This window comes from Anas platyrhynchos, chromosome 20, assembly GCF_047663525.1.
Source record: "Anas platyrhynchos isolate ZD024472 breed Pekin duck chromosome 20, IASCAAS_PekinDuck_T2T, whole genome shotgun sequence".
Taxonomy (NCBI): Eukaryota; Metazoa; Chordata; class Aves; order Anseriformes; family Anatidae; genus Anas; species Anas platyrhynchos.
The window spans coordinates 11,718,386-11,744,761 of NC_092606.1; the positions used below are offsets into that span (position 1 = coordinate 11,718,386).

The following is a 26,376-nucleotide window of genomic DNA, read 5'->3' on the forward strand; positions in this document are numbered from 1 at the left end:
CATGAGCAAGGAGCCAATAGCAACCAGAGAGAAGCCAGCATGACTTTCTGCAAAACAGGCCCTGTTACATGAACCAATTAATCTTTCTAGTGGAGTAAAAGGAATGTATTAATTCAAACACAAGACAAGATCTGACAAAAGTCAGATGTTTTGATTAAGAATTTAGGTCCTTTGGCTCTGGGATTGTGTGTCGGACACAAGCATCTGTGCAGGCTGAAGCTGGGTCATGCTTGGCACCAGCAGGCTCTGGATGATCTTCCACCAAAGCTAGAAAAAAGCTTGCAGAGCTTTTGTCCTTGGAGATGTCTTTTTGGAAGGCTTGATAACATGTCCTAATTTATATGAATCTTCAGAAATCTCTGGCTGCCAGAAATTTTCCAGTTGACAAAACAAAAAAGCTTTTGGACTGTCCTTTGGAGTTATGGAAAGTTTTGTTTGGAGGTAGTTTTGTTTGCAATTACAAAGACTTTTCTCTGATTGATGGCACTTGCACAACATGAAGAACCACCAGCAGCGGAACACGGGACTCAGCTTTGCCCACTGAGAGTCAGGGTGGCAGAAATGGCCTGCAGGGCTGGGAAGGGGGTGTCATGGGTTGCCCTTGGTGATTATAAAACTTGAAGCAGTGACTGGAAGCAGGCTGTGGAGCCCTTTCAGGAGCTTGGGGAGGTAAGGAGGATGTTTCAACCCAAGGGCACATCAGCATTACACAACTCCTTCAGACCTGTGAGCACACAGGTTGCAGAGTTAAGCCCTGATCTGTAGTTACTGAACAGGCTTCACTGAGCTCACGTTTGGTATAAAAAGATGTTGAATGCCTGGAGATCCTCTTGTACTTCACCATTCACAGACCTGGGGATGAGGAGAGGTGGCAGATGCTGGCAGAGCAGTATGCAGAGGTGGTGGAGCCTCTTGCCAAGGCTCCCAGCCCTCCTGCAGGAGGATGGAAGGGGGTCGGAACATGTCAGCAGGAGTGGTGAAGGACTCTAGCAGAATGTGGTTACCATGGGTAATTTCCATTAGAAATTTCCATTTCCATTGGGCTAAAATAGAAAAGATTTTGCTTCTTGGAGTTGCCAGCCATGGTGTGAGTAGAGCTAGGATGAGGACTTGCAAAGCAGCAGCTTCTCGGGGCTTTGGGGGCCACTAGCAGTTCTTAGTCATCAAGACAAGCCTCTCCCAGGACTTCCACCTCTGCCCATGGATCCTGCAACTGTATAAGATCAGGCCTGGGCCACCCAGTTCACATCCAAGATGTGTTGCAGATGTACCTGTCTCCAGCTCTGTCTCCTGGGACTTTGGATCTTTGTCTTAGTCATGTCCCCAGTCTTTCTCTGGCCATGCCTCCTGGATAGACCTTGGCCCCACAGTGTAGCTTTGTCTCCAGTCCTGTCTCCAGTCCCATTTCCTGCTGTTCCTGACAGGACACTTTGGAGCTACCCCAGATCTGATTTCACAGCTTGCCTTGTCTGACACTGCTGCTGGACTCTGTTATCACCACTCATCTTTCATGCTGTGGGATTGCACCCCAGTTGGTGAAGGCCCCATGTGTGCTGGGGTCACTCCAGCTCCTGTCTCAGACCCTGCCCTGGAGCAACCTCACTCTTGCTTCTCTAGCACAGCCCTGGGGAGGTTGCCAAGGCAGGATAGCATACCAGCATTTCAGCATTCCCCAGGTTTCTGAAGCCTTTGGAATGCCTGTGACCACATTGCCCAGAACTTGAAGAAAACATTTAAAACCCACCATTTATGTAAGGGCTGTGGGCTTGTTCTTGCTGTTCATCCAGGGAGATGTGGGGACAAGGAACCATGCCTGCCCAAGCAACTCCAGGAACGGGGAACCACTGGATGAGCTCATGCCAGCTCTGTTAAGGAACAACTTCTGCTGCAGGGTGGTGATCCCTGTTGTCTGGTTCTGGTTGCCTCTCTTTTTGGGGCTGCAGACCAAACATGGAGGAGCAGTCTGCTGCTCCTCACCCTCTACGGTTCTTTGTGCCTTATGGGTGGAGCATTTCTTTGCTTTGTCATATGGTCCCTTTTCTTCCTCTTTATAATCTTTATTATATTTTTTAATGTTGATATCTAACATCTGCTCAGTTTGTGATTTTGTCTCCTTGCAGTATGCAGTCAGATTTGAAGATTTACTCCTGGCTGCACGTACAGACTGGGCGATGAGACGCTGGAGAGCAGCCTAGAAGAGAGGGATCTGGGGGTCGTGGTAGACAGCAAGTTGAATATGAGCCAGCAGTGTGCCCTGGCAGCCAGGAGGGCCAACCGTGTCCTGGGGTGCATCAAGCACGGCATCGCTAGCAGGTCGAGGGAGGTGATTGTCCCGCTCTACTCTGCGCTGGTGCGGCCTCACCTTGAGTACTGTGTGCAGTTCTGGGCACCACAGTATAAAAAGGACATGAAACTGTTGGAGAGTGTCCAGAGGAGGGCTACGAAGATGGTGAAAGGCCTGGAGGGGAAGACGTACGAGGAACGGCTGAGGGCACTGGGCCTGTTCAGCCTGGAGAAGAGGAGGCTGAGGGGAGACCTCATCGCAGTCTACAACTTCCTCGTAAGGGGGTGTCGAGAGGCAGGAGACCTTTTCTCCATTAACACCAGCGACAGGACCCACGGGAACGGGGTTAAGCTGAGGCAGGGGAAGTTTAGGCTTGACATCAGGAGGAACTTCTTCACAGAGAGGGTGGTTGCACACTGGAACAGGCTCCCCAGGGAAGTGGTCACTGCACCGAGCCTGACTGAATTTAAGAAGAGATTGGACTGTGCGCTTAGTCACATGGTCTGAACTTTTGGGTAGACCTGTGCGGTGTCAAGAGTTGGACTTGATGATCCTTAAGGGTCCCTTCCAAATCAGGATATTCTATGATTCTATGATTCCATTAAGTGATGAGCTGTGGATTATGCTCCCCTTTGAGCCATTTGGCTCAGTTTAGTCCTTCCTTACAGAACTGCTGGGAGGGATGCAGGCTCTATTTTAGGCTCCTTGAGCCCATCAAATGCAATTCGTTTGACCCCAAGTGGTACAGCAATAGACTACTGGGAGGGTCATAGCTGGGAGAATCAGTGTTGCTGAACCAGTGTGCTGCTCACTGAGCTCAGCAGCAGGTTCTCAGTGCATGATTTGGGCTGCAATACTTTGCATCCCTCTGCTCTCTCTGTTTAGTGTGGAGGCCTGGGGAGGTCTGAATGCTCCAGTCCCCCACATAGCAGCACAGCTTGCTGTGACCTGGACTGATGATAGCCCAGGAACTGTCCCATATTCTTGAAAGCTTGGTGTCCAGCCAGGCACAGTGGGGCAAAGCTCAATCCATTTTTCTCTCTTCACCTAAATCATGGGCTGCCTGTCCCAAAAAAGCCCCAGACATGCCAAGAAGAGTGTCCCATTATGGTCTATGCCTTGGTTTCCCACTTCAAGAGCCAGTTGGGCACTGTTGCAGGCTTATTGAGCCATGCCTATTGGTTATTAAAACAAAAATCCTATTAACTTTTTAGATTATTTGTTAGTCACAAATAAAATTCTTTCCTGGCCGTGGGCAATTAACTTTGAAGATAAAGTATTTCATTTCAACAAAACCTGTAAAAGAGAAATTTATTTTTAAAGAATTTCCATTTTTCGCTCCTGGCTATTGTTTTTTGTCTTGTTCTTTTTTATTTTCTATCTATCTGTCTTCTAACTGTATTTTTCAGACATCCAAGTAAATGGCTTCCTTTCTATTTCCACCTGTCCATCTCAATTACATCTAGCTTTTAGAATCTCCATGAGCTTCAACGTGCAGATCGCAGCTCCTGTTCTACCTCCTGCAATGTCTCCTCTGCTGCTTGCTGGTCTGTATGACTTGCTGGAGGTGTTCGCAGAGCACTGAATCCAGCTCTGCCCAGATACTCCTGGGCTGATATGGATTTAGATGTCACCAGGTGCTGGGCCTTGTCATGTCATATGCAGGTTCCGCTCCCCATGCTTGGGGCACTCTCACAGCCCTCCACCTGCTCCTTTGAGGCTTCTGGAAGAGCTGATGAGTTTCAGTTCTCCCTTTGCTGCCTTCCCTTTGACTCACTTCTTACTTGCCTGTGTACCCAGGAAGAGGAACATATTCAGTGCAGGCATCAAGGAGCTGTGCAGCGCTGATAATGTTGGGCAAAAGAGGAGCATGGGTGAGGAAGATCAGAGAAGTGATCCCAGCTACCCACAGCACATCAGAGTGTGCCCTCCTGACTCCTAAATCTTCAAGTCCCACTCAGTGTCTGCAAGAGACCCCAGCATGTTTCTGCATCCTACCGTCCTTCCTTTTCTTGTTGCTCAGATGGCCCAGAAAGCATCTATAAAGCTCCCCACTTTATCTGCTTTTTGTAAGAAGGTTGCACATTGCTGTTCCAGCTTTGGACATAAACCCCATTTGTCTGATGGGGAATCAGAGCTAATGGGTGTTAGCCAATTTAAGACTTCTGGAGTCTCCTGCTCACCAAGTGTGTGGTTGGGTTTATTCGCTCTCTCTTCCAGTAACCTTCTGCTGCCAGGAGGCAGCAAACAACCTTCATGTGGCATGGATATCACTGCCTGGAGCTTGCAGTCTCCAATGTGTTCCTGACTGCTGTCACCATCAACATGTGCTGATATGGCATTGTTTTCTTGAAGCAAAGCCAGAAACACACTTCCATTGCAGATGCTCAGAGCACCTACATGTGATAAGGGCCTCAGGAAGTAAGCACAGGAGCTCCAGGTGGTCTTCTTGTTTCTGTGTTTCATGACAAGAAAAAGAGACCTGAAATTAAGTGTGGAGGTGTCCTTTTCTGTAGAAAATCTTCAGGCAGGGAAGCAGCATTCACTACGCTGCTGTGCAGCATGGCTTAAAGCTCCTTTCTTTCCTTAAGGAAATACCAGAAGGGAGAAATTGGGTATAAACCTATGTGTGTATCCAGCCCTGACACAGCAGTGAATGTAAAGTCTCCAGAGTCAGGAGTGCTGCAGGGAAGAGCTTGTTTCCATCCTGGACTATGATACTGGAGCCAGCCCCAAATAGCCCCATTGTCTCTTCAGCCATGCTGCAGAGGAAGGGACTGGTGCATGGTTATGGCTGGAGGAGCAGGAACTCACTGCTTTTCTGGGGTTTCTCTTCAGTGGGCCTGTGCTAGTAGTGATGCACTCCCTTTGCCTCGCCTCTCTGTAACCATGTGGCAGCTACTGGCCTTATCTAGGGCTTCTTCTAGATTGAGCAAACCTCATTAGGCTTCTATGAGTTCGCTGTTTTTTTATGTCATATCATTTGTTTGCTAAGGTGATCAGCTCCAGGGCAGGCACGTTCTCTAGTGGAGTGGGGGACCACGGCATTCAGGAGGGGTTCCTTCATGAAAGCAACCCAGGGAGTGGAGGGAAGTGCCAGCACCCAGCAGCCCTCACAAAAGCAGCTGATGAGGGCTGGGCAGGGCCAGCAGCAGCAGCAGCCAACCCCAGGTACAAAGGCTGCCTCTGGGGAGCATGAGCACCCAGGGCAGGCAACCATGGTGCGGCACCTCAGCCAGGCATGGCCATTGGCACAGCAGTCTGCATGGGAGGACGCAGGATGGGTCATTTTTTATTCTGGAAGCAGCAGAGGAAGGGCCTTCTACTGCAGCAGAAACTGTGTCCACCCACTGAACCTGCCAGTCTGAGGCTGAAACCCAGATGGAGGGGCCGCAACCTCCTTGGGCAGATGCCTACACCCAAACAGAGGATCAAAAAGGGGATTGAGAGAGCTGCCTAGACCTTCAGTTACAGGGAACTCCAGTCTCTGGAAGTTCCACTATGTTCTGAAGGCATAGGTAGATGCCATAGGTGTAAGTGTGCCCAGCTGGATGAACTTTTCAAACAGATGGCTCTGTTACAATATGTGCACACCAGGCCATGTAGCATCCAGCAATCTGAGAAGGAGATTGACAGGCTTTATTATGTACTGACATAGTCTGATCAACAGCCCTGCCTTAAGTCTTGGTAGGAGGAAGGTAAACAAGCTTCCAGCCCTGAACCAACAAACTGGAATGACTTACAAGACAAAGGAGACTGGATCCTCACCTCTTCTTGGAGCAGGAGAAGTCTCCCCTTGCCCATGAAATGCCCCTGCACAACAGATACGATGCTCTAGGGCTGGAGAGAAGAGACTGTGAGTAACGGTAAAGACCTTGGAAAGGGCAACCATACAAAGTTGGCTCAGTCTATCACCTGCACAAAAAACAGTATCACAAAAAAGGCTCAAAGGTTTGGGATCTTGTAGGTAAAAGTTAAGGACCAATAAAGGGCACCTTGTGGTTGGGGTCTACTACTAGCCTTCTGATCAAGGGCAGCCTGTTGACAAGGCCTTCTTGTTTCAGCTACAAGAAGCATCGCATTCACATGCTCCCATATTAATGGGGAACTTCAACCACCTGGATGTCTTCTGGAAAAGCTAGACAGCAGGCTCTAAGCAATCCAGAAGACTCCTGGAGTGTGTTGAAAGTAACTTCCTGGTAATAGACAAACCAACCAGAAGAGAAGCATTACTGGACCTGGTGCTTACCAGTGCAGACAAAATCATTAAAGAGGTTAAGCTTGGAGGCAGTCTGGGCTGCAGTGACCATGCTCTGATTGAGTTTGTGATCTCAAGGAATATTGGCCTGGCAGAACAAAGTCAGGACCATGAACTTCTAAAGAGCAAACTTCAAGTAATTTAAAGACCCAGTGGACAAGAGCCCCTGAAACACTGTCCTTAGGGACAAAGGAGCTGAACACAGCTGGAAACTCTTTAAATATGTTTTTCTTAGAGCACAAGAATTCTCCATTCTCCTGTGTGAGAAAGCAAGCAGGGAGGGCAGAAAACCAGGATGGTTGTGCAAGGACCTGCTGCTCAAAATGAGGTGCAAGAAGGAAATGCAAAGGCATTGGCATGAAGCAGGGACATGTGGCATGGAAATAATACAGGAATGAAATCAGGAAAGCCAAGGCACAGAGGGAACTGAGCTTGGCAAGGGATACAAACAATAACATGAAGGGATTTTGTAGGTACACTGCCCAGAAAAGAAAGGCCAAATAGATCGTAACCCCTCTGATAAACAAGAAGGGTGAACTGCTAACAACAGACATGGAGAAGGCTGAGGTATTCAACAACTTCTTTGCCTCAGTCTTCACTGGCAGTCAGGCTTCTCATGTCTCTCTTTTCCCTGAACCTGTACGTGAGCGCTGAGGGAGCAAAGTCGCTCCCACTGTAAGTGAAGAGCAAGTTTGAGAACACCCGATGAAACTGAACAGGTGCAAGTCTATGGGGCCCAATGACATGAATCCTAGGGTCCAGAGGGAATTGCCAAGCCTCCCTCCATCATCTTGAAAAGTTCTGGCAGCCAGGTGAAGTCCTTGGTGACTGGAAAAAGGGAAACATCACTCCCATTTTTAAAAAGAGTAGAAAGGAGGACCTGGGGAACTACAGACTGGTGAGCCTCACCTCTGTGCCTAGGAAGATCATGGAAAAGATCCTCCTGGAAGCAATATCATAGCACATTCAAGACAAGGAGGTGATCCAAGACAGCCAGCGTGGCTTTACCAATGGTAAATCTGGTAGCCTTCTATGATGGACAGGTACACTCTGCTGGGTTAAGAACTGGCTGGACTGTCGGGCCAAGAGTAGTGGTGAACGGAGTGAAATCCAGCTGGCAACAGGTCATGAGTGGTGTTCCCCAAGGGTCAGTCTTGGGGCCCATCCTCTTTAATATCTTTATTGGTGATTTGGATGAGGGAACCGAGTACACCCTCAGTAAGTTTGCAGACAACACCAAGCTGGGGGAAAGTGTCAATCTGCTGGAGGGTAGGAAGACCCTACAGAGGGACCTGGACAGGTTCAGTTGATGGGCAGAGGCCAATGGCATGAGGTTCAACATGGCTAAGTGCCAGGTCATGCACTTTGGTCACAACAACCCCATGCAATGCTACAGGCTTGGAGCACAGTGGCTCAAAAGCTGTGCAGAGGAAAAGGATCTGGGAGTGTTAGTTGATGTTCACCTGAACATGAGCTGGCAGGGTGGCCAGGTAGCCAAGAAGGCCAAGGGTATCAGGCTTGTGTCAGGACTGGTATAGCCAGCAGGACCAGGGAAGTGATCGGCCCCTTGTATTCTGCTCTGGTGAGGTTGCACCTCGAGTACTGTGGTCAGTTTTGGGCCCCTCACTACAAGGACATCAAGGCCTTGGGGTGTGTCCAGAGAAGGACTACAAAGCTGGTGAAAGGCCTGGAACACAAGTACTGTGAGGAGTGGCTGAGGGAACTGCGGTTGTTTAGTCTGGGGAAGAGGAGGCTCAGGGGAGACCTTATTGCTCTCCACAACTAACTGAAAGGAAGTTGTGGGGAGCTGGGGGTCAGCCTTTTCTCGCAAATGACTAGCGACAGGACTAGAGGGAATGGCCTCAAGTTGTACCAGGGGAGGTTCATGCTGGAAATTAGGAGACATTTCTTCTCAGAAAGACCAGTCAGGCATTGGAATGGGTTGCCCAGAGAGGTGGTGGAAGAACCGTCCCTGGGTATGTTCAAGGAAAGGTTGGATGTGGTGCTTTGGGACATATTTTAGTGGGTCATACTGGTGGTGGGGGGATGGATGGACCAGATGATCTTGGAGGTCTTTTCCAACCTTAATGATTCAATGATTCTATGATTTCAAAAAATCAGACTGTCCTTCAGGATGCTGTTTGCTGGGCTTCCCAGGTCCCTGCTGCTCCCAGCTGCATCTCTGGGAGACGATGGGGATGTATTCTCCTCCTCCTCAACCATGTATGGAAAAAATGGAGACAAATGTAAATAAGTGGTAAGAGGAACTCAAAAAGTAGGAGTTACAGAAAAGCGGCAGGAAAAGAATGCATTGAGAACCAATGTAGTGTTTTAAATTTATTCGGTGCACACATGATATAATCTGCACCAAACTTCTTGCATTTAATCCTGTCATTGGTTCCCCTCTACCTGCCAAGTCAAATCCAGGATCAAGGCTCAGATGACCTTGGAGGTGTTTTCCAACTTTAATGCTTCTATGGAGTGACTGTATCATTTGAAAGGGAAAAGTGACCAATGTCATCTACCTGGAAGTCTGTAAAGCCTTTGACACAGTCTCACATGACATTCTGGTCAACGAATTGGAAAGAGATGATTTTGATAGGTGTACCATTCAGTTGATAAGTAATTGGCTTGAAAGCCACACCCTGAGAGTGCTGGTCAATGGCTCTATGTCCAGGTGGAGGCTGGTGACGAGTGGCATCCCTCAGGGATCTGTCTTGGGACTGGTACTGAGTATTATTATTATCAGTGACTTAGACAATGAGGTCAAGTGCACCCTCAACAAGTTTGCAGGTGACACTAAGCTGAGTGGTGCAGTTGATACAACAGAATGAAGGGATGCCATCCATAGGGATGTGATCAAGCTAGAATACTGGGCCCATGTAAACTGAATGAGGTTCAAAAGTGTAAGTGTAAGGTGCTGCACCTGTGTTGGGGCAATCCTAGACATGAAAGCAAACTGGGTGAACTCATTGAAAACATCCTTTTAGAGAATGACTTAGGGATTCTGTTGGATGAAAAGCTTGACATGAGCCAGCAGTGCACGCTTGCAACCCAGAAAACCAACTGCATTCTGAGCTGCATCAACAGAGATGTGACCAGCAGGTTGAAGGAGGTCATTGTCCCCCTCTACTCTGCTCTTGTGAGGCCCCACTTGGAGTACTGCATCTACGTCTGGGAACCTGAGATGTGCACAAGAGATGCACAAGATGATGCACGAGAGATGTGGACCTGTTAGAGAGGTTCCAGAAGAGGGCCTGAAGATGAGCAGGGGGCAGGAGCACCTGTCCTATGAAGATAGGCTGAGAGAGCTGGGACTGTTCAGTCTGAAGAAAAGAAGGCTCCAGGACACCTTATTGTTGCTTTTCAATATGTAAAGGGGGCTTATAAAAAAAAGATGGAGAGTGACTTTTTGCTCGGGTAGATAATGACAGGACAAGGGGGAATGGTTTTAAACTAAAAGAGGGGAGATTTGGATTAGAAGTTAGGAGGGAATTCATCCCTCAGATGGTGGTGAGGCCCTGTAACAGGTTGTCCAGAGAAGCTGTGTATGCCCCAATCCTGGAGGTGTTCAAGACAAGGTTGGACGAGGAGCTGGGCTACCTGATGTAGTGGGTAGCATCCCTAGCCATGACAGGGGTCTTGGAACTAGATGCTCTGCAAGGTCGTTTCCAACCCAAGCTGTTTTATGTTTCTATGATTAGCTGCTCCTGCCTGTCTGCCCCCATCTGCTCCTGGTCGCACCAACGGGATGTCCTCTACCTTCTATGGAGGTGTCATCCCTGGTAAAAGCCTGCCCAGAGTGTTTGTCTCTGTTTAGCACCGCAATTTCATGGGTACCACCTGGCTATTAGAATCATAGAATCCTATAAGACTGAAGTAACTTATTCTGGAGGACTATTGTAACCTGCAGAATGACTACTATGTCTCACTTCTGTAGCTATGAAGAATACGTCTGTGGGGAGTGGGAGGCAACTGTGATCAAAGGATGAGAAAATTGCCCACAAAGGAGCTGTGGGGCTGAAAGTACCACAATGGGGCCAGGTGTGCTGCCAAGAATGAGGGCAGGAGAAGGAATGAGTCTGATTTCTCTGTTAAACAGCTGCAGGGCTAAAACTCGGTAAGCCCTGAGGGCTAAAACACCCTTGGGGCATTAATGAGGCTCATTAATGAGCTGCAGTAGGGCGTGTCGGGGCAGTGAGCTCTGCTGAGCTGGATGTCTTTGTGGGCTTTGACTGTCCTGGGATAGAGTTTGTTAGGATAGCCCTGCAGTCCATCCTTGCTCTTGGATTGCTGCTCTCCCATCCCTCCTGAATGCTGGCTGCCAGCATCCTTGTAGCAGGCCTCTGAGCTCATAGGGCTAGAAGAGCAGCTCGGCTCTGCTTCTAGGAGATGCCACAGAGACAACACAGCCCTGTGGTAGGGTTGCTGGACCTGTGGCCAGGATAGGAGCTCACAAGTGACCCATGTATGTTGCTTGCAGCTGGCAGGACCACCACCAGTGAGGAGCTGGAGGACATGCTGGAGAGTGGCAACCCAGCCATCTTCTCTTCTGGGGTAAGCACCATGGGTTGGCCCTGCTTCAAGCCCAGCATGTTTAAAAGCCAAGCCAGTCCTTGTCCCTTGGGAGTTGTCTGTTTAATGTGCTCCCAGCACAGGAATGACAAGTACTGCCCATACTGCAGCAGGATGCTGCATGAGCAGGGACTATGTCTTGGCTGGAAGGGCAGCTCTGGGCTGGCCAGGGCAGGGGGGTGGCTGCTGCAAACTGCCTGGCTGGGGTGGCTAGAGGCTCTCCCTGCTCCATGGTACTTGTGGGCTAGAGACTATATGGCAGCCAAGCCCTTCACACTCTGGCACCAGCCACAACCCCAAGGAGGGTTGGCTTGCACCCTGCTCTGCCCAGATCCCTGCCATGCCCAGTGGCCTCATGGGCAGGCAGATGGTGCCAGCTTGCAATGTTCCCTCTGAGTCCAGCGCCAGCCTCCAAGGCTTTTGTGTGGCTCCATGGGGCCTGGCTATGGCCTCATGGTTGCTGTGAGGCCAAACCCCAGAGTGCTCTTCCAGGATCGTGCTCCATTTTCTCCATTGCCCCAGAAGATACTTCCCATTTAAACCATTCCCCTACCTCTCTTGGTTCCCCTGGTCCCAGAGGTGAGGGACAACATCTGGGGCACAGAGGCAGGACTGAGCATGTTTACTGGCTTTGTCTTCTTGCAGATCATTATGGATTCAAACATCACCAAGCAGGCACTGAATGAGATTGAGACACGGCACAGTGAGATCATCAAGCTGGAGAACAGCATCCGAGAGCTGCATGACATGTTCATGGACATGGCCATGCTGGTGGAGAGCCAGGTAAGGAGATCTGCAGCCCATAGTCCAGATGCCAGCTCACTGTGGGGGTGGGGGGGGTAGGGGGGAGGGGATGGCTGGAGAGAAACTGATGTGCTCTGCCTGGACACAGAAAGGGCACTGGGGCAGACAGCTTGGGAGGGCAGCCATGAGCCCATGAAAGCACCTCTGTGCTGGCGTCATTTCAGGGTGGGTGCTGAGGTGAAAACCTGCATCTGGCCACTCGGTACCTACACTGCTCCCAGCAGGGCTGAGGTGAGCTCTCGAGGGCTGGAGGTATCTGTCGTGTGCCCCAGAACAGGAGCTGCTATGTGCTCAGGGTGGGTGGTGAAGTGAATTGCCTTGTAGGAGGGCACCTGCTGATGGCTGGCACCCAGGTGGGGATGGGTTCTTCTTCCCCAGAGCCTGAGCGGTTCTGGGGAGGCCCATGTGGGCTCACATGTGAGCACTGGGCCCCACTGACAGAGCCTGGGGAGCCCCAGGCTGTACCACCAGCCTGCAGGGCATGGCCCTTCAGATGGGCATGCTCTTCGGTGTCTCTGCTCACCCCCCTTCTTGCCTGCCATGCTGTCGCGGCCGAGGAGACGTCAGTGGCAGGTAAAGCCCCGCCTGGCCCTTGCCAGTGGTGCATGCTCGGCTCTGCATGGCTGCACTCTGCATGTCTGTGGCTCTTGTGTGGCATCAGGGCTGGCCCTTGGAAAATGGGCGAGGGTGGCTGTGGCATGGAGGTGTTTGTCTGGCCTGCCCTTGACCAGCTGGCGAACCTGGCCCTGTGTGTCTCCTCTGTTTTCCCTTGATGTCTGCAGGGCATTGGGTTGTCAGCTCCTGGGACAGGCTGGGACAGTTGGTCCAGGGTCAGAAGATTTTGGCAGTGCTGTCATGCTGTTCCCAAGAGAAGGGCCTTCGCATCTTCTGTCCGCTCTGGCTGGCCCCAGTAGGGGGGAAGGAGGAGGAGGTGCCAATCCATGCAGGGCCACCTCCACCTTGTTCAGAGACTCTAGGTCCTGTTTCCTATCCTCACATTCTTTGGGCTCCTTATGCCACTCTGCCAGCAGGAGTTGTCACCATTCCTGGGAGACCTGCTTGTCACAGCCTGTCACATGGCCATGTCCGGCTCCTCCACAGGGCCCATGGGTGGCACAGACCCCATGATACGCACACATAGGTGGAGGCAAGGGGTGACAGGCCACTGTGACTGTCCCTGGCCCTGCCTGCTGCTGTGGCCTTGCCTGCAGCCAGCACCCATGCTGCCACCCCACAGCCCAGCAGGTCAGGGCAGTGTGGGCACAGTTACCTGAGGACACTACATTGTGCTGGTCCCTGTGTGGGAAGGGGCACCACCATCCCTTATCAGCCTTCCCTGGGAGAACTGGAGGCATGAAGCTGTGCAGGAGGCTTGATGCACTCTAGGAGGATTTGCAGCCTTCTGCCCTGCTGTAACTGCTAGACCATGCCAGCATCCTGCAACACCCCTGGGGGGAGAAGAGGGGGGCTAGTCTCTGAGCTGCTGGCACAGGGAAGGCAGAGAGCAGAGGGGTATCAGACTCACAGCTGTGCTGGAAGCTGTCTACTCTGCCCTAGGAATGGCACCAGTGGGCAGGGGAAGCATCAGCTTTAGGCACAGCACCCAGGACAGCATATCAGGCATGGGACAAGAGCAGCAGGGTGCTTGATGAGGGTCAGTGCTTTGACCTGGGTGGGAGGGTAACATTCCTGGGCTTGCAAGGCTTGTCCTCTCTGGTGCTGCCAGGTGTTAAAGCTCAGAAAAGAGCGTTGCAGAGTTACTGGCCATGATCCTCAGCTTTGCAGCCCAGATTCTCTCTGTGCTGTGCAGAAGGGTGTTGGGGTTCAAGCCTCTGCCCACCCCTAGAAAGCCTGTCGTTCACATGAACCATCAGAAAGTCTCCATCTGCTGTAGGACCCAGATGCGCCTGGTGGGCAGTAAAGAGGGGGCAGAAGGGAGAAGGTTGGCTAGGTGAGGATGCCTCAGGCCATGTCTCTATATCCTGGAGGAGGAGTGGGGCAGGAGTCCCTGCAGGACCCAGTGGTCCAGACTGACCAGCCTTGCTTCAGGGATCTCTGCTCTTGGCAGGGTGCTTGTGCAGATCTAAGTAGTCACCTGTGCATGTTTGTGGCTTTCTGAGCACCCCACATGGTGCTGCTGGTATGGTCTTTGCCCTCCCCTGCCACTCCTCCTGCTTCTCCAGTGTGTAGCACCGTGATGATGCAAATCCTGTTGTGGCTGTGATGCTCACCTGGGACATAAGACATGTGGCCACCAGGCCAGGACTGGGATGGGGAACCCACTTGACTCTTACTTGCCTCTCTGCTGGCATGTGTACAGAGGTCCCAGCCCTCTTGGACAAAGCCTATGGTCTGGACCCACACCCCAGGGTGTCCACAGCCTGTGTGCCTGCTACAGGCAGGTGATTATCCCTTTATCTCCCATGCAGGGCCACTGGGCAGGGTGACGTCTGCACAGTGCCGAGGAGCAGCAGGGAAGGAAGGAGCTCACGTATGTGCACATGGGCGTGTGGGCTCTGTCCCTACTCTGCAGGGTGAGATGATTGACCGCATTGAGTACAACGTGGAACACTCTGTGGACTACGTGGAGCGGGCTGTGTCTGACACCAAAAAAGCAGTGAAGTACCAGAGCAAAGCCAGACGGGTGAGTCATGGCACTGGCTGGGTCATATCTTCCCCTGCATGCACTTCTGACACTGTCCATGGACCAGGTCCCAGCCTGGCATCCCTGCCTGCCTTGCTGCTTACACAAAGGAGCAGGCAGCAAAGTGCAGCCTTGTGGGTACTCAGGCACTATATTCCACACCACTGGGTGCAGCATGGGTCCTGCTGGTGACATGGACTGAGGCAGAGCTCTGTAAGGGGGCTCCTTGAGCACTGTCAATGAGTCATGGGGCAAGAGTGCTCATTGGTGGGAGGAGAAGGGACAGGGTGGATTCCATGGGCCAGGCTAGATGTGGGATCCATGTCCCTTGCCAAAACAAGGTGAAGGTGGTAGAAAAAGGCATGTTACAGCTCTGACCCCAAGCGCAGTGTCAGCTGCCTGTCCCATTCCCCAAGCCTGGCCCTACCAGCATGCTCCTATGTCTCTGCAGCAGTTTAGCAGCTCAGGGGATACAGTGGGCCACCAGGTTTGCCAGTCCAGTGCTGAAGAGGGAGCCTGGGTACCCAGCCATGTCCCAGCGATGGCCAGAGCCTGTCTGGCTCGCCTGGTGCTGATCAGAGCCCACCACAGACACACAGGGATGGGGCACATCGCAGGCCCCAGCTCTTGGGTCCAGCTTACCCCTGGCACTCATGGTCCCCTCTCCCTTTTCTCCCTGCCGGTGCTGCAACACCTGAGCAGAAGAAGATCATGATCATTATCTGCTGTGTGATCCTGGGTATTGTCATTGCCTCCACCTTTGGCGGTATTTTTGGATAGACTCACCCCACGGGACTGTTTGTGATGGATGGAGCCACGCGTGCCATGGGGCTGCAGCCACACCGGAGTGAACCACACAGCCCCCGGAGCCTCCCAGCAGCATTTCAGTTTCTAATGCATGGTTGTTTGTGATGCTGTGTGTGCGGTACGTCTGTGTGGAGGGAGCACCAGCCTTGAGGTGCAGGCGGGGTGCAGGGGACAGTGATGGGCGTGAGGGGGACCTATGGGGAAAACCTGAGCTCTCATCACTGCACCAGCCTGAGAGGCTGGCTGGGACCAGGTGGGGACAGAGGTACCATTGGGCACTGCTGCTCTTCCTGTGCTAGACAGTTTGTGTTAGTCACACCTGAAGATGAGACCGATGATGGGTAGAGTCCTCAGGAGCACAGAGCCCAGTCAACTTTCCCCAGCTTTTCCCATCACTTTCAGCCAGAGCTCTTGTGTCTGTCAGCCACATCAGTGTTTGCAAAACACTTTTCCTCAGGCTGCTTCACTCATGGGGCACTTCCCCAGGGGTACACTCTGCCAGGCTCTGCCCGCCCCCCCGTCCCCTCCCCCCATGCCCATGCCTAGCTGCAGTGCTCCATTCCTGCTGCTTTGCTAGTGGTGGAGCTGCCTTCTGCCCTGTGCAAGCCCTTGCCCCAGTGCAGGAGGTGCCTCGGGCTGGATTTGCTGCTGCTGGCCAGTGGTGCTGCTTGGGGCCATCTCTGATGCTTAGGGATGGGGACAGTCACATGGGGCTCAGTGCTGCACCTCAGGCAGGGCAAGAGGCCACAGGTGGTTTGAGGCCACCAAGTTCCACTGGCTGCTTGCCCTGCTCCAAATCCTCCTTGTTCTGTTATCAGCTGTGGCACACAGTGGCCCTGGCTCTTGCTGTCCCCAGGCCTGGGCTTAAGCTGTCAGAGTTTGAGGACAGCTCTGACACCCACAGCCCCAGGTGGTGTTTACCTGGGAGCAAGGCTTTACCCAGCCTGACTCCTCCACATATGCACCCTTGGGCTGGGGGCTGGAGGCAGGGGGGCTTTCTCCTATCACAGTCCCAGGAAGCAGCAAAGGCTTGCATCCACACCTTGCAAGCTAAGAGTAGCAGCCTTCTTTCTCCTCCTTTCCGTCACCAGTTCCTGAGCAGGGCAGGGCCCGACCTCTCTTTCCACCTCTGCCACATCTGAGCATCTGCCTGCCACCTCCTTCTGGCACAGTGTCCTGCTGCCTGCTCTTCCCCGGGACCATCTGGGAGACACCTGTACACTGTGGGCTGCTGTGCCTGCACCTAGGTGCCCCATGCTGTCAGCTGTCAGCCCCATACTGCCTGCTGGCAGCTCAGAGGGGCCCTGTTGCCACCATCCTGTTACTTCCATGCTGCTGCCTCAGTCCAACAGCAGGTGTCAGCCCGTATATTCCTCAGGAGAGTCTGGTGCTCTGGCTGGCTCATGAAATCCCAAAGCACTGTGGAGGAGCCCGAGCAGTGTAGGTGCTGGTGCCAAGCTTGCAGACATGCACCGGGGTGGAGGCTGGACGTGAGCCCAGATGCTGGTAGCAGAAAAGGGGCACTTGATGGCAGTGACTACTGCAGCTGCAGGCAGCATGCTGCCTCACTGTTCCAATCAGGGGCAGCTGAGTGCACCCCACCTCCATGTTCCCTGAGGGCTAAGGCGTGCAAGCTGGAGTGGAAGGGCGAGGGCAGGCCTGGTTGGAGCTGAGCCCTGCTCCCACCCAGCACTCCGCCATCCTGCCTGGCTAGTATAGCACTGGCACTTGCCTTGTGCAGTGTGCCCACAGGTGTAGGGTGCAGGACAGCAGGCTGTAGCCAGGACACAGTCCTGCTTTCCCTGAGCACAGCCCTCCCCGTCAATATTACCAAAGGTCCCACAACACAACCCTACTTGCATTCGGTCACCATTGGGGAGCGCGTCCAGCCCAGTCCCCCATCCTGCCCAGCCCAAGCCCCCAGCACCTGTGGCCATGAGAACATCCAAGACCACAGTCCCCTTCTTTCACAGTCCTGTGACATCTAGTATTAGCTGCATCACTGCAGCCTGTGTTCAGCACAGTAGCTTGGGGCACTGGGACCCCTGCAAGCAGGGGAAGGCAGGCTCTGTAGACCCCTCCAGAGTAGAAAGCAAGCACTGGCATAGCCAGTGGCACATCTTTGTGGGCACATCTGGCTACAGGAGAGAGAGGTGGAGGTTATGTACAATGCCTGCTGCTTCTGCCCCAGTGCTGGTGCCTGCCACTGCAATCTGAACACTGCTGTGGTAAGCCAGTGAGAGCACTAGGCCCCCTCCTCTGGGAAGCAATAACACTACTGGTAAGGCTGCTCCTAGGCAGGCAGGCAAGAAAGTTCATCTCAGGCTCTGACCCCACAGCAATGTCCACTGCTAGCTCAAGGGGACTTTTTCTTTTTTCTTCCAAGAAATGGTTTCTGTGATACAAGCTCAGATGATGTCAGTACCCACACCCGTCAAGGCACAAAGCCAAGAACAGCACTGGTGTGGTTACTGACCCTTGCTCCTTGTTGATACCACCACTGCCAGCAGCAGGAGCCAGATGGCACTGATTTTGCCACTGGCACTTCGCTGGGCTCATGCAGGCAGTGATGGCTGCATGCTCTGACATGATAGAGGCAGAGGAGCATGCTGCCTTCACTGCCCTGCACGCTGTCTCTCACTGTCCTCGCTGTGAGGGGAGGGTGTTTTGGTGCAATAATTACCCCTGCACTATGGGAAGCCCCATTCAGTTCCTTTTTACCTGCCTGTCATTGCATGTACAGACTGAATCACCAATAGCGTGGTTGTGCTTTGAGGAAACATTTCACTTTTTCTTTCTAGCCCCCAACCTCGGACCACTTATCCTTTGGGTTATGACACCTCTGTTCCAAGCGCCACCTGCCCTCCTAGCACCATGAGCATGTTGATGCAGTATTCTATAAGCAGTGTGGGGCACACACAGCTAGCACTTGAATTGGGGATTGGGGATTTATTTTTATTAGTTGTTTTTTTTTGTTTGTTTGTTTTTTAGTAATGTACTTGAAGGCTTTCTAAACCCTCTGTGGAGTTGTACTGTTGCTGTACTGTGAGCTAAGTGTCCTTGTTTTCTATGTGGATCTTGACCCTGGCTTGCTCTGTCTCACTGGGCTGGATGACACTGTATTGTTGCCTCTTTTTTCCTTCACCTTTTTCCCTCCCTGCTAACCTCCCTTCCTTCTCCCAAAGCTTTGGGTGCAAAACAGCTTCCCATTTTGTGGAATTTTTATGTAGAATAAACATTTGTAACTGTAAAGCTCTAGGCTGGCACCTCTATTTAAAGGGAAGGGAGGGAGCGACAGGCAGCAATGGTTGCAGTTTAGATTCCAACACCCTCAGAGCATTAATGCATACAGGGTGGACCTCATTTGAAGTGGATGCAGGAGGAATCACCACAGTTCAGATAACATTTCTGCCACTCTGCCTAGAGGAAGATTAGCCCTCATGGGACACACACCTTTATGCTGCCTGGCTACCTGCCTGCAGGCAGAGGGGAAGCTGATAGGAAACCTGGTGCTGTTTTCTACCTCAGCTCCCCTGCACTAAGAACACAACACAGGAGACCAGCAACACTTCTTACTTGTTGACTGTTTAGTGAAGAAGCTAGATATAATGTTCTGGCTCACTGCCCCATTGGGAAGATAAGCAGTGGCATGGCAGACACCAATTGGACAGAACTCTGTGCCACTCTGCCTTCAGAGAAAACAGGTCTGGCAGCTTTGCAGTTGGCAGTTTGGCTGCACCTGAGCCAGTCTACACCTGCAAGAGCCACAGTGACCTGTTCCAACAAGTCCCAGGCCTGGGGTGCCCATCTGTGCCATTCACAGGAGGCTCACTGGAGAGGCCAACACACCGTCTTCCACATCATCAGTGTCCACAGCAATTCAGAAGTGAGGGCGGCGCTTTCGACCTGTGTATTTGGTGTCTGCTCGTACCTCCCTGTGAAGAAAAGCAGAGAACAACTCAGTGCGATACACAGGGAGGGGAAAGGAAGCTAGTTCATGGCAGGAGTTTGAATGGGTGACAGACAGCAAGCCAGTCTAGCACAGTCAACCTCAGCTGAGGCAGGACCCAGATAAACTTACTTGCCCTGTCGTCGCCTGCGCTCTTTCTTCTCAAGAATCCAGTCCCGGCTTTTCTTCACAGACTTCCCCTTGGTGTTTCTGAACCGTGTCCTACAGAGACAGCAGCTGGGGAGGAACACCTCTATGCCCTGGAAGATTTCTACCCAGACCTGGGTATGCCTCATAAAAACAGCAGGTGCTTTCCCACTCCCCAGGGATAAAAGAGGCTCAGCAGCACTGTGGACAAGGCCCACACGGTCCAACTCCAGACACACAGAAGGAGGGAGGCTACCACCAACCATAGCTTTGAGCCAAGGGACACCTACTCTCCACAGGCTGCAGCAGACCAGCACTCCTCTGTGCCACGTGTGACATACCAGCAGCGTGCTTAAGCACAGCCACCTTCCCCTTGTCTGCTCTACTCTGAACAAAGCAGACAAAGCCTCTGGCTTCCCAACAAGTTGCCAGTTCTGCTATTGCCTTCCAAGATGAAGTACCCCCTGGACTAAGCAAGCAGAGCACAGCAGTGTAAGAGGCAGGAAAACATGGCAGCCACCAGCTGCTAGCAGCCATGACGATTTTCCTCTGTTTTTTTTCTCTGTCTCTCCCACTGGCTGCAGGAGGGGGCTCTTCCCTGCACCACTACTATAGGAGGAGACCTCACCAGCAGGAGAAACCACACAGGACACAGCTGCGCAGTCAGACAGCAAAGAACTTGACAGAGGATAGAAGGGAACACCAGGTTTCAGCAGCCTGCCTCCCCGCCAAACAAAAAACAAACAAACAAAAACAAACAAACAAACAACAAAAAACACCACACCACCACCAACCTATACTACAGTGCTGAGACGAAGAGCTGAGTGCTGGACAGGAAGTGCACCTCTATCTGAATGCTTAGCTGAAGTTCCAGGGTAAGCATCAACAGCAGCCCCCTGATGCCATAGCAAAGCCCTCTAGTCAATCCAACCTGTTACATTCCTTTTATCTGGGGCCCTTCAGTAAGATAAAGCAGTGCCCATCCGGGCTGCCAACAGTCCTCCCAGTACACTCCGTCCCTTCCCTCCCACCACTTCACACATAGCAGCACTGTGGTCCGCAAAACTGAGCACTTACATCCCCTGAAATTGGGGAGGACTTGAAACTTCACCCCACATACAATACCTCTCACTGGTGAACTTTGCCTGTTGTAGCTCTTCTCCATCAGCACACTCAGTACCAAGGCCCTGAAGAACAAAATTAGGAACTTTCACCTGGTGCAGACAGAGCTAGTGCTCACTGCCATCTAAATAAATTAAGGGAAACACAGCGCTCTGTAAGGGGAGGGACTGGGACAGGAGTAAACAGATCTCCCAGAAACTGTGGCACAGAAACCAGATGAGAACAAGAAACGTAAGAGTGAAGCCACATCTGCATATGCAGTTGTCTGGTGTGACTCCTGCTCACTCACAGCTCTTCCACATTATCCAGCAGTCAGGAAGGCATTTCTGCTGCTAGGCAAAGTTCCTCACCTTTGGTAAAGTGCCAGAAGCCCCAACAAAGAGACAGAGGAAGAACCTGAAGGGAAAAAAATATGAGGAACATGAAGCTGACATTCAGCATGTGATTCCCAGTCCCCAAGCAAGACTGAGATCTTCTATTTTTGAGTCAGATCTGAACTGTCACCTCTGCCCAGAACTGAATTGTGGGAAAGAGAAAAACAGCTTGTAAAAATCACTGGTGAGGCTATGCTTCACCCCACACATTGACCATTCACAGAAAGACAGGACTCACTTCTTGGCTTTGGTGCTGTTGGGGTAATCTACCACCATTCCCCCAGTAAAGCCAGCTCTCATGGCCTGGGTCGTGATGAGCTCCAGCTGGAAAAAGAAGAACATGCAAACGTTATTCACCCACAAGCAAAGCCCAAGAGACTTCTAGGCTCAGTCACAGCTAACTGTGTATGCACAAGACAGGTCAACCCTGCTTTTATTAAACCCTACACCAAGCCCCTAGCTCTGCAGTTCTGTCCAGGCAGCAGCCTGCAGTATTTTTTTGTTCTCCCTGCTCTTCCACCTTGCCTGGATTCAGTGGAGCAGCAGACTCTCCAGGAGAGGTATACAAGGCTGGATTTTCCAGCCCTTGGGAATCATAGTACAGTGCTGACAAGTACAGCCCAGTCTTCAAACCCAGTCACACAGGCAAAAATCTAGCACAGCACATTTAGATCAAGTCCTGTCAATTTCTTTGATTTTAAGGCTCAGTCCAAAACAAACTGTGAAGCGGCAGAAATTGTGTGGGGCTTTCTCCTTATTGTTGTTTTTTTTTCCTGGCTCTTGCAGAGCTTTATGGATGGCAGGAAGGACAGAGACACAGAACTGATGTGGGCCAATACCATGCATTCAAAGCCTCAAACAGCACACAAGTTTTCTGCCTTGCTCTGCCTGTTCCTCTTCCCCACCAAGTGATATCTTGTACCTGTTCTGAATTCTCAGGGTACAGCTGCAGGACGGCTCGGGATCCTTGGGCCTATGGGAAATAAAGTCAGTCACAACCCTGTTAAGGGTTCCCCTCTGGTCACCCACTCCCTAGCCCCCAACTCCTAAAACCTCCTAGAGAACTCTCCCAGCAGAGCTGCTCAGACTGCAGAGTCAGCTTCTCCACAGCACAGCAGGGCACAAAGCTAACAGCAGGGATTACAGAAACACAGGGCACCATGCAAAAAGGAATGCAGACAGGAAATAGGTGCTCCTGCTAGTCTTATATTTCAGTAGCATTTACTTAAAAAGTCTTCCTAAAAGGCACCAGTGACGACACAAAAATAGGCAGAGGCCTGACTGAGAGAGCATGACACTTACCAAGGCGGTATAAAGAGTTGAGAAGAATTGATAAAGGCGTTTTGGAGGACTGTGCGACTTCTTATCAGCATTACAAAGCCACTGCACTGCGGAAATACTGAGAAAGAGAGCAAGACCCTCAAGACACCTAGCCATCAATTCTTTAGCAGAGCCCATAACCTCTCTTTGAGCTTCCTTTCAGTGTTAAACATGTGTTAGGCATCAGGGAAACTAATTAATTTTCTCCATGTAACTTTGCCTTCCACTCTGCAGTCAAGACACTACAGGAATCCCTCTTGAGACTCCCTAAGCCATGCCACAACCCAACATAGTACAGCAGTTATTCAAGCTTATTCAAGCGCAACAAAAACACCAGACATCTCCCCCAGCCCAGGTGCTCAAATAATTCAATGCCTGGTTGGGACCCTGGCATAGCCCACAAGCAACCATGAAGTTTTTGACAATGAGCAATCCCAAACTGATTCAGATCAGTAACAGACAGCCCCTACTCCTGTCCAGTACCATTATGAGGTATTCTCTAAGAGAACTATTTATTTCCCCTTCACCTCAAAATCAACCATCAAGCTCAGCTGTGAGGTCAGTCCCTAGGTCAATGTCACAGGAATACTTTAGGTTTTCATCCTAGGTGCATGTCTCAACTATCCTGACATTATCCCCAACTTTACTTTATTTATTTCAATACTCTTCCCAGCTCACTACCACAAAACACATACAAGCATCTCTTTGGAAACTGCTGCTTCTACAATCTAGAATCTCAGCAGCTTGTCCTAAAGAGCTGGAGTTAAGTTGGCATGGAGCAAACAGAGTGACAGGTAAGGACAGTCGTCTGTTATGCAACATAAGCAGACCATGTATACAATACAAAATATGTAGTTATGTAGAGTATCAGGAGAGCTTGGTTAGGTGTACAAACTCACCTGATACAGCCATCAAACATGCCAGGCCTGAAGGGAATGCCGTGACCCACATCTGCAAGAAGAAGGTCTCCTTCCACCTCTCTCTCCACAGCCACATCTGCACAGAAGACACCTCATGGTACCAAGCTCATGCCTTCGGCAATCACCTCTGAGGTGAAGTGAGAGCTAAAGGGGAGGAGGGGCCTCTCACCCAACATTGCAGGGCTAATGTCCATGCCAATCCAGTAGTGCCCCTCTTCAGAGATAAAATCCCCACTCAGCCCAGAGCCACAGCTGAAGGGAGGAAGGGGTGGTAACAGAGATCACAAGCCTTGCCAAACAATGCTCTAGGACAGCCATCGCACAACAGTGACATCCCCTTCTGTTAGTCCGCAGCAGACACCAGCGCTATGGGGCCCCAATGCCCCCCTCGGCGCCATTCCGGGCTGAATCCCCACCCTGCCGCTGGGCCCCCCTCACCCCACATCCAGAAGGAGGCATGGCCGGTCCTCGGGCAGCCCCAGCAGCTCCACGGCCCGCTCCGACATCTGCGCCTGGATCTCCATCACCCGGGAGCTGCAATGCAGAGCAAGGGAGGGCTCAGGAAGGGGCACGCCGGGGCCGGTCCCGGGCCCCACAGCCCAGCCCAGCCCAGCCCAGCCAGCCCCGCCGTACTTCTGCGTGTACTTCCGCGCTTCCACTTCATCGTAGAACTGCAACGAGAGAATGGAGGGGTAAGGCGTGAGCCCCGGCCCCGGCCCCGGCCCCGGCCCCGGCCCCGGCCCCGGCCCCGGCCCCGGCCCCGGCCCCGCCGCCTCACCAGCTCGGGCGGCCCGCGGTGCTCGGGCCGGCGCCCGCTGCCCGCCATGCTGCCGCGTGCCGGCACTGCCCGACGTCACCGCCAGGCGCCGGCGCACAGCGCGCTGCACCCAAGATGGCGGCGCGCGGACGCTGAGGCGGCGCGGCCCGATGGAGCCGGCGGCGCTCGGTCGCCTGCGGCGCCTGCTGCTCGCCGCGCCGGGCCTCGGCTTGGCGCCGGGTCGCGCCGGGCACCAGGGATGCGGCGAGGCCTTAGGGCCACGCCGCGACCTGTACGAGGTGCTGGGCGTCCCGCCCACGGCGACGCAGGCGCAGATCAAGACGGCGTACTACGAGCAGTCGTTCCGGTACCATCCCGACCGCAACGCGGGCAGCGCTGCCGCCGCCGAGCGGTTCGCCGCCGTCAGCGAGGCCTACCTGGTGCTGGGCAGTGCCGCGCTGCGCCGCAAGTACGACCGCGGCGTCCTCAGCCGCGAGGACGTGCGCGGCGCCCCCAAGCCCTCGGGCCGCCCGCTCACCCCGGCGCCGCCGCCCGCCCGCTCCGCCGCCGCCTCTTCCTCCCGCCGCGGGCCCGTCCCGCCGCCCTTCGACTTCGACGCCTTCTACCGCGCGCACTACGGGGAGCAGCTGGAGCGGGAGCGGATGCTGCGGGCGCGGCGGGAGCAGCTGCGCCTCCGCCGGGAGGAGGCAGCGGCCCAAGGCCGCTTCCAACTCGTTTCCGACCTCTCGGTTGGGCTCCTCTTTTTCTTGGGCGTTGTCCTGCTCTACAGCCTCAAGTAACGTGTGGGCACCAGCCCAGCTCCACCACTGCAACAGGACAACAGAGCTCACTGGTGGGCAGGGCCCCTGCACCCACTTCATGCCTGGGCTCAGCTCCTCAGGCCGTGACATGTCCTTTCTGCCAGTGTGGTCTTCAGAGATAGTGTGTGATCAGCAGGCACTGATGTGGGCGCAACTTCTCAGACTGCGACCTGTCCCTTCTGCCATGATCTTTAGAGACAGTGCATGGCCACCATATGTGTCTGTAATATGTTACCTCTGCAAGTGTGACCTGCAGACTCCATATGACCACTGGGAACCACGTGTGGGCCCTTTTCCAGAGGCTGCAGTGTGCCCCTTCTGCTAGTATGACCTGCAGATGTTGTGCCTGACGGGTTCGTGGACCTTGGTTTGTGGACTCTGACATGTCCCCACCATCAGTGCTGCTCTTTGACCCTGGTGGGAACCACATGTCTTCTCTTGAGCCTCAGTGGAGATTAAATGATTGACAATGGTGTTTGTGTGCTGTGTGTGTTCGTAGGAGATGCTCTTGCCAATGCTGACTAATGGCTCCCTGTGGTTTTCCGTTAATCAGAAACTAGCCACCTCCATGCTTTCACACTTGTTACTATATATTTGGGGCATTTTGGGAGCACTGGTTTCCGGACTTCATCGTTGCCTTTGTCTCCATTCAGGATTTGCCTCACTCTGTGGCAAGTACAGAAATTTCAGCTTCAGCAGCCTTACAAGAATGAAACCTCATCCTACAAGAATGAAACCATGTCCTAGTCAGCATATGACATCACCTGGGGATGCCCAAAATACTTTGGTATTCAGAACAGCCTGTCCTGTCTAGGGCTTGTTAGGAACTTTGCACAAGACTATCTTGTACAGGCCTTTATGGCTGCAGTGGTACGCTTCTGGGCACTGAGTGATGTTATTTGTGCTTTACATGTGTCTAAGAATCATTTGCATATAAGAGTATTTACCTATTTAAGTACAGAGTGTTTTAGGAACTAAATATTGTCTCTAAGAGCTTCTGTGTTTCCTTTGATGAAAGTTTCACCTGTACTATTTGAAGAGAATGAAACTTGCTATAACATGGTATTGCGATGCTTAGCATGCCAAAGGTATTGTCTGCATTGCTTTGCATTATATTTGCTGGGCTTGGCTACGCCTTCTGTGCAGAAGCTGAGCCCTCCCCTCTCACTGCAGTGACCCCGGGTTATGTTTTCTTCTGATATAAACTTGTGAAAGGAAAACACCTAACATTTTCCAGCTCTGAAGTTCCATGATACTGAACTGAGCCTTATGCAGTAGCATGTCAGAGTGTAATGTGTACTGGTGCAGGGTATATGCTGCTATAGGAGAGTTTTCCTCTTCCGGAAATAATTTTACTAATTCCAACTGCAGGCGCTCAAAAGTGCTGCGTGTTTGGAGAAACGCAGCCTGGGAGCACATAGAGGGCTTTCCAGGATCCTCTTTGGTTGTTGTTCCACCCCCTCTTTGTGGGATAATAGTCCTGAAACATCAACATGTGAAGGGCAGAGGGAGCTTGGTGTTCAAATTTGGTTATGAATTGAAAGCTTCTAGAGCTCTGGCTAGTGCCGTCGCTGATGTATTTTTGTGCTGTAAG

General features: G+C 52.3%; 3 protein-coding genes and 1 non-coding gene across 5 annotated transcripts in view; 2 read left to right on the plus strand and 2 right to left on the minus strand.

Annotated features, from left to right (window-relative positions):
• Positions 1 to 18,624, plus strand: part of STX1A (syntaxin 1A) — a 111,180-nt gene extending 92,556 nt beyond the window's left edge. Inside the window, exons 7-10 of one of the 2 annotated variants that reach the window (XR_011804263.1) lie at positions 11,026 to 11,099; positions 11,763 to 11,900; positions 14,351 to 14,565; positions 15,268 to 18,624. Coding sequence is in view for 1 of the 2 variants with exons in the window: in XM_072026103.1 (XP_071882204.1) it covers positions 11,026 to 11,099; positions 11,763 to 11,900; positions 14,455 to 14,565; positions 15,268 to 15,345 (401 nt within the window). In the remaining variant the exon portion in view is untranslated. The remainder of the gene's footprint in view (positions 1 to 11,025; positions 11,100 to 11,762; positions 11,901 to 14,350; positions 14,566 to 15,267) is intronic. The other variant, XM_072026103.1, reaches the window with a different exon arrangement.
• Positions 18,625 to 18,941: 317 nt separating this feature from the next.
• BUD23 (BUD23 rRNA methyltransferase and ribosome maturation factor) lies at positions 18,942 to 24,139 on the minus strand. The gene is made up of 12 exons (XM_027446032.3): positions 23,983 to 24,139; positions 23,838 to 23,875; positions 23,643 to 23,738; positions 23,374 to 23,456; positions 23,184 to 23,280; positions 22,267 to 22,363; positions 21,887 to 21,937; positions 21,203 to 21,288; positions 20,941 to 20,986; positions 20,594 to 20,655; positions 19,454 to 19,543; positions 18,942 to 19,307 (listed from the first exon to the last, which is right to left on the minus strand). Exons 1-12 carry the CDS (start codon positions 24,028 to 24,030, stop codon positions 19,253 to 19,255), a joined length of 849 nt encoding a protein of 282 aa, XP_027301833.1. The 5' UTR covers positions 24,031 to 24,139; the 3' UTR covers positions 18,942 to 19,252.
• On the minus strand, positions 19,957 to 20,092 carry LOC113840079 (small Cajal body-specific RNA 20). The gene has a single exon (XR_003492786.1). It is a non-coding gene; the product is annotated as a small Cajal body-specific RNA 20 (non-coding RNA).
• On the plus strand, positions 24,132 to 25,255 carry DNAJC30 (DnaJ heat shock protein family (Hsp40) member C30). The gene has a single exon (XM_027446033.3). The coding sequence runs from the start codon at positions 24,132 to 24,134 to the stop codon at positions 24,759 to 24,761; it is 630 nt and encodes a 209-aa protein (XP_027301834.1). The 3' UTR covers positions 24,762 to 25,255.
• Positions 25,256 to 26,376: the final 1,121 nt, after the last annotated feature.

Bases quoted from the DNA above. Each gene is read 5' to 3' on its own strand.
- BUD23 (XM_027446032.3), bottom strand. From the start codon at position 24,030: ATGGCGGGCAGCGGGCGCCGGCCCGAGCACCGCGGGCCGCCCGAGCTG. The intron at 23,876-23,982 runs GTGAGGCGGCGG...CTCTCGTTGCAG, and splicing joins ACCGCGGGCCGCCCGAGCTG to TTCTACGATGAAGTGGAAGC. The intron at 21,289-21,886 runs GTACAAGATATC...TTCTTTTTCCAG, and splicing joins ACCCTGAGAATTCAGAACAG to CTGGAGCTCATCACGACCCA.
- DNAJC30 (XM_027446033.3), top strand. From the start codon at position 24,132: ATGGAGCCGGCGGCGCTCGGTCGCCTGCGGCGCCTGCTGCTCGCCGCG.